Below are 7,051 nucleotides of genomic sequence, written 5' to 3' on the forward strand. Positions count from 1 at the left end.
TATCTAATAGTAGATTTATCACAGTATTAAGTGAGTTATTCCAAAAGGGGCATTATTTTTGGTGCGACATAGATCATATTATGAAGATACTCACCAAAAATACCATAAACTTGGAGAGCTGACTCTATGCCAATTTGTTCAGAGTTTTTTTGTTTTGTTTTGTTTTTGTTTTTTGATCACCACCGGACAGTAAGTCATTGCTGCCTCTGTGCCCGGACTGGCAGTTTAAATAAAGCTCTATTAAATAAATGACTGACTGTTGGGCATTTGATACTCTTTTCTATAGACAATCCACTTAGAGATGGAACCTCTTACTTGTAACCCAAATAAAATCATCTGTGGAGAAATAGAATTGTCAAGGGAAGGTATAATGCAGTGGTTCTCAACCTGTGGGTCGCAACCCCTTTGGGGATCAAACGACCCTTTCACAGGGGTCGCAGCGGAAAACACATATGTAATTACATATGGTTTTTGTGATTAATCACTATGCTTTAATTATGTTCAATTTGTAACAATGAAAATACATCCTGCACATCAGATATTTACATTACGATTCATAACAGTAGCAAAATTACAATTATGAAGTAGCAACGAAAATAATTATATGATTGGGGGTCACCATAACATGAGGAACTGTATTAGAGGGTTGCGGCATTAGGAAGGTTGAGAACCACTGGTATAATATGTTATGGGAAGAACTCATAGATATTTACTGAATGTTTACTGTATGTAAACCTCTGTAAAGGTATAATAATGAAGATGTACTTCAAAACATAATGTATTCATAGTTGTGTTCACAATTTCATTACAGGTCCCATTCTCCTGACCTCTCATCCCTGAAACAGGCTTTAGAGAAGACTAAATGGGACATAGTAACAATGTGACTGAATTTGTTTTCCTGGGCCTCACTCAGGACCTACAGGGCCAAAAAGCATTATTTGTCGTATTTTTACTCATCTACATTATGACAATGGTGGGCAACCTGCTCATTGTGGTCACTGTTCTTTCCAGCCCCTCCCTGGCCTCCCCCATGTACCTCTTCCTTGCCTATCTGTCACTCATGGATGCGGCTTATTCCACTGCCATTTCACCCAAATTGATTATAGACTTACTCCGTTGTCATAAGACAATTTCTTTCTCGGCTTGCATGGGACAGCTCTTCCTGGAACACTTATTTGGAGGTTTTGAAGTCTTTCTTCTGGTGGTGATGGCCTATGATCGCTATGTGGCCATCTGTAAGCCATTGCACTACGTAACCATCATGAAGAGACAGGTTTGCATCCTGCTGTTGGCGGGGGCTGGGGCTGGAGGTTTTGTGCATTCTTTGGTCCAAGTCCTCTTTGTGTACAGCCTCCCCTTTTGTGGCCCCAATATCATTGACCACTTCTTCTGTGACGTGTACCCTCTGTTGGAACTTGCCTGCACCGACACCTACTTTGTAGGCCTCACTGTGGTTGCCAATGGAGGAGCAATATGTATGTTCATCTTTATTTTTCTATTAGTCTCCTACGGAGTCATCCTCAATTCTCTGAAAACTCACAGTCAGGAAGGGAGGCGCAAAGCCCTGTCTACCTGCAGTTCCCATATCACGGTGGTTGTCCTCTTTTTCGTTCCCTGTATTTTCCAGTACGCTAGACCTGTTTCTAACTTCCCCATTGATAAATCCCTAGCTGTGGTCTATACTGTTGTCACTCCCATGTTGAATCCTTTAATATATACTTTGAGAAATCCAGAAATGAAACATGCTGTGAAAAAGCTCTGGCATAAAAAGTTAACTATAGATAGAATGAGCATGTTGTCACCCATACTGAATGCTTTTGTTACTAATTCTGAAGCACAAACAGGCAGTCCATTGTAACAATGGATGACTTAGTCAACTCAGTGGGGTTTTAGGGATGCTTTTCTTCATTTATATAAAGGCATAAAAAAGTAGAATAAATTATCCATTGAGGTTAGAATCGATCTAATAGAGAAGTTCTGCAGGTTAAATAAAAGGTACAGGTATTTGTCCTATACAAGGAAAAGTACACTAAGTTCACCTTGTAACTTTTTCTTTATTTTAAAATGGGACTTTAAAAGAAAGAGGCTTTTCCCCCCCTTTGAATATTGAAAAATAAGCTACCTTTGAAAATTTGCTGTTACCCTAAATAATGAGAAAACAATTCATCTAATGTTTAGAACAAATTTCTGAGGTCAAACAGTTAATGTTTGTTATCCTATCTACACAGCTTCTGTAGCTGCCTTATGCATTTTGTCTTTAAGATTACTTTCGGCCTGACCAATGTGGCTCAGTGGTTGAGCATCCACCTATGAACCAGGAGGTCATGGTTCTATTCCCAGCCAGGGCACATGCTCAGGTTGGGGGCTTGATCCCTAGTGGGGGTGTGTGTGTACATGTAGGAGGTAGCGATCAATGCTTCTTTCTGTCATTGATGTTTCTTTTCTTTTTTTAAAAAATATTTATTGTTGAAAGTGTTACATATGTGCCTTTCTCTCCCCCCCCCCATCGATCCCCTCCAACCAACTCCCAACCCCCACCCCAGGCCCTCACCACCCTACAGTCTGTGTCCAGGGGTTACGCATTATGCATACATGGTCTTTGGTTGATTACCTCCCACCCATCCACCCTCTCTACCTTCCCTCTAAGATCCCTCACTCTGTTCCATGCTTTCATGTCTGGATCCACTCCGTATCATTGATGTTTCTATCTTTCCCTCTCCCTTCCTCTCTGAAATAAGTAAAAAATATATTAAAAAAAAAAAGATTACTTCTGTTCTTTAGGTTGATGTCTATGCATTTGAAGTTCAGGATGTTTAGATGGGAGATGGTCCCATATTTGGTTAAAGACACAGACAGTGAGCAGTTTTGTTAGATGGAATATTGGAGCTGTTCACAGGTTGACATGAACCTGTATGGGATGACCGACAATGAAAACAGATTCTAGTTCTTGATTAGAGGATAGAAAACCATATTCATTCAAGTCATAAATATATTTTCATGCCTTTCCTCACCAAATATTATGTGTATTTTTGCCATTCTTCAAAGAGTACATAAAACTTACTTTGTCTTAATGATACTGAAGATTGGGTAAATAAATGCATTATTTTGCATAGCAATGTGTTCCCTAAAAATTGTATTCAACTGAAATAATTTAAATTATAGACTTAATAAAGATTATTTTGGTATAAACAAAACTTTGTTTTTAAATTTTATATAACAAACAACAACAGCCAGGTGTTTTTTTTCAGTTGTAACCCATACTGAAACATCATGAACTGGGAAGATGATGGAATTGCTTTCACTGTATTATAGGAATATCATCTATGTTTTGTAAGAGTTTTCTAACAACAAAAAAAGAGACATTTTCTTATTTTAAACTTTTACTATGCCCTGGCCAGTGTGCCTCAATTGGATGAGTGTTGTCTCATGCACCAAAATGTTGTCAGTTCGATTCCCAGTCAGCAAACATGCCTGGATTGCAGGCTTGGTCCCAAGTAGGGGCTGTGCAGGGGGCAGTTGATCAATGTTTCTCTCTCATCGATGTTTCTAACTCCCTCTCCCATCTCTCTTTAAAATCAATAAAAATATTTTAAAATTTTATTATGTATTTTTTCATGCATACCAATAATATATGCAATTTATTTCTAGATTTTGTAGCCTCCTACCTAGAATATGATTGATATTAAAATTACCCGTATATACCATTCCTCTGCCTCTTTCCAGGGGTAATCCCTATGCTGAAGTTTTTGTTAATCATAGTTAAAAATAGTTTAATTACACATGTATGTATCCTTAAGTTGTAGAGTTTAGAGTTTTATATTACTTACCTTATATACCAACCTACTTTCCTAATTTGATGTCATATTTACTCTATTTAAAGTCCAAATACTTGTGTATCTATTTCTAGACTATTTTCCTTTGATTGGTTAATTATTCCTAAGCCAATACCACATTATTTTAGGTCATGTAAGTATATTTTGATATCTGATAAGAGGCCTACCACACAATAGTCTTATTAAAAACAACAAATTCTGTTTCAAAAAATTCTTTTCCACATAAGTATTAGAATAATTTTGGAGATCTTAGAAACTTACTAAGATTTTTGACAGACAGCATATTAAATGTCTAACTAATTTAGAGAAGAATTGATATCTTGATCACATTGAATCATTCTGTCATTTTATCCGAGAACAGGAAAAAGTCTCAGTATTTATTTAGGTCTTTAAGATTTAAAGATTCTTTTAGACTATTGCTGAGTGATAATGATTTCATTAATGATTTTTAATATCTTTCAAATATTTTATATTGTATTTCTCATTTTTATATTATTATGTCACTTAATAGAGGAAAAAGTGGTATAATAACTGTGAATAAAGGAAACCTTGACTCATTCTTAGCTTTAATGGGGATGCCTTCAGTATTTCCCCATAAAAAATGTGTTCATTACAAAAGAAAATCTCCACCTGTATATTACTACCCTGAAAGGAACAGATATCACTCTTCAAAGGAACAACTGAAAACTATTTACAAAGAGCTTGCAAGATTAAAGAATTTTTTAAAATCCTCAGTTGAGGTTATGTTTATTGATTTTTAGAGAGAAGAGTAAGCGAAAGAGAGAGAGAGAAGAAAGCGGGGAGGGGAAAGAGAAACATCCCTGTGAAAGAAACATAATCGGTTGCCTCCATGTCATCATTTTATTTTGTCAAATGCTTCCAAATAATCTGGAAACTTGTCATATCAGTGACAAAGACTAGTTATGTTAAAATATTCAAAGAACTAAAGAAAACCATGCCTCAGGAGCTAAAGGAAAGAACTATAAAACAATGTCTCAACACATAAATCAATATATATATGATTTATATCAATAAACAGATGGAAATTATGAAAAAGAACAAAAATAAATTCTGGAGTTGAAAGTACAATAATTGAAAAAAAATCACTAAAGTGGCTTAATAGCAAATTTGAGGAAACAGAAAAAGAATCAGCGAAGTTGAAGATAGGTCACTGTGATTATCCACTCAGAGGAACCAGTACATAATGATGTTAAACCTCCTCCCTCTCTGGTTCAGGTTCCAGGGTGTTTAAAGGCTGTTCACGCAATCTTACTATTTTGTTATTAATAAGTCATTTGCTCTTTGATGTACTATTGCTATTTTTTCACTTAATTCCCCACGGTGATTGGCCAGGAGAAGCCTCTGAAAACATAGAATACACTGGAAGAATCATGCAGAAGGTCTCAGCACAATTCCTCAGTGAATTTATTTTTGAACAAGCAGCCTTGGGGACAAACTATTTTAACAACTCAGTAAAGTGATTTGTTATTTATCATTGATTGAGTCCCCAGTCATATCTTCCTTTACTGGGAGGAGATTTCTCCTTGGGTATTAATGCTACTGTCAAGATGTAGTAAAATAAAAGTGATTACTTTGCTAGACATGTACCATATTAAAACAGTCATATGACTATTTTAAAAATATTAAAATTATTTATTTTAATATTTGAATATCCAGCTCTCTGCATTATTGACTAAATATGCTATTAAAAATTTTGTCAATTTGGTCAGTTAAACATAAGAATTAGGTTTTAAATTTGATTACTAATGCATATTCTCAATGACAACTTCAAAGTATGGTGATTCATCCATGATATCAACTGTCTTCTTAAAGCCAAACTTTGGATAATGCCATAACCCAAATGGTAAAATCTTTATGAAAGCTGAAGAAGACTGTCATGCTTTGTACAGGCAAAAAGAGCTATATCTGGATGTGGTAAGTATTTCTAGCTGCAATGATGAGCTGTACCCTAATCTGTTCTCTGCAGTCACACCTGGGTTGATGTGGTGGCAATTCTGACTTATCTGCATCACACTGAACTTCAACTTCCAGAACCAAAGACAGAATTGCAGAAGCCTGGATTTGGAACAGAGCACAGAAGAAAAAATAAAAAATCAAGGTAACATATTTATAAATACTCTTCACTGCTATGAGAATAGGGATAGATGGACTTAGTTTGAATGAATTATGTATCTTATAAAGAAGCAGGTTTTATCATTTGATTTCAAATGTTTTATGCCAGAAGCTCCAGAATAAGAAAGTGAATGCACTTTATCCATTTTGTAAAATATTATGGAACAAATACAATGATAATTTTCTCCAATATTTTGTATTAGAGATGTTTAAATGCATACTGAAATGGAGAGAACACATAGCATAACATAAATAATGCAACAATATAAGCGGACATATATGGTCTTCACAATAATGTATGTAGATTGCTTTATATGGAGAATCCAACAATTATATATTTTGTATTTTAATATGTTATGATGATAGTAAACATTACTGTAGCTCTTTATAATTGTTATCTTGTATTAGTATCTTTAAATGTTCTGGTTTTGTGTGGGTATTTTTTTTGTTTTGATAAATAGACATAACACATTGTTGTGCATTTATCACTACTATCCATTTCTTCAGAGAGCTTTGTTCGTGTTGTGCTATTTAATCCTTAAAACCATCCTACATGTTAGATGCTATTATAAGTCTCATTATACAGATGGTGTTGAATAATTTACCCTCTCTGATGTTCTTCTTTATTTGTCCCTAAGGTCTGGTAAGCCACACTCAGGCTTTATAGATAGTTTACCCATTTACTATGAAGAAATTGACTTGGAAAATGTGATATTTCTTTAAAATATATCTTTACTAAAAATCTGATAAGCTGAGTAGGTGTTCAACATTTTTGTTGCATCTTTTTTTTGGTCATTTGCTCAATCATTTAATAAACCTATTGCTTAATTGGGGAACAGATATAACCATATAGATAGTTAAATAGAAACATTTAGGCATGGGTTGTGAGCCTATGTTTTAAAAAGATCTGGACTGAAACTCAAAATTTCAGAATCTACATTTAAAAAAAAATATTTTATTGATTTTTTACAGAGAGTAAGGGAGAGAGATAGAGAGTCAGAAACATCGATGAGAGAGAAACATCGATCAGCTGCCTCCTGCACATCTCCTACTGGGGATGTGCCCACAACCCAGGTACATGCCCT

General features: G+C 35.1%; 1 protein-coding gene across 1 annotated transcript; it reads left to right on the forward strand.

Annotated features, from left to right (window-relative positions):
* Nucleotides 1-862: 862 nt before the first annotated feature.
* On the forward strand, nt 863-1,858 carry LOC102772431 (olfactory receptor 4A5-like). The gene has a single exon (XM_006772342.1). It carries the CDS (start codon nt 863-865, stop codon nt 1,856-1,858), a length of 996 nt encoding a protein of 331 aa, XP_006772405.1.
* Nucleotides 1,859-7,051: the final 5,193 nt, after the last annotated feature.

The sequence above is a fragment of the Myotis davidii genome, unplaced genomic scaffold (assembly GCF_000327345.1).
Source record: "Myotis davidii unplaced genomic scaffold, ASM32734v1 scaffold265, whole genome shotgun sequence".
Taxonomy (NCBI): Eukaryota; Metazoa; Chordata; class Mammalia; order Chiroptera; family Vespertilionidae; genus Myotis; species Myotis davidii.

Bases quoted from the DNA above. Each gene is read 5' to 3' on its own strand.
- LOC102772431 (XM_006772342.1), top strand. From the start codon at position 863: ATGGGACATAGTAACAATGTGACTGAATTTGTTTTCCTGGGCCTCACT.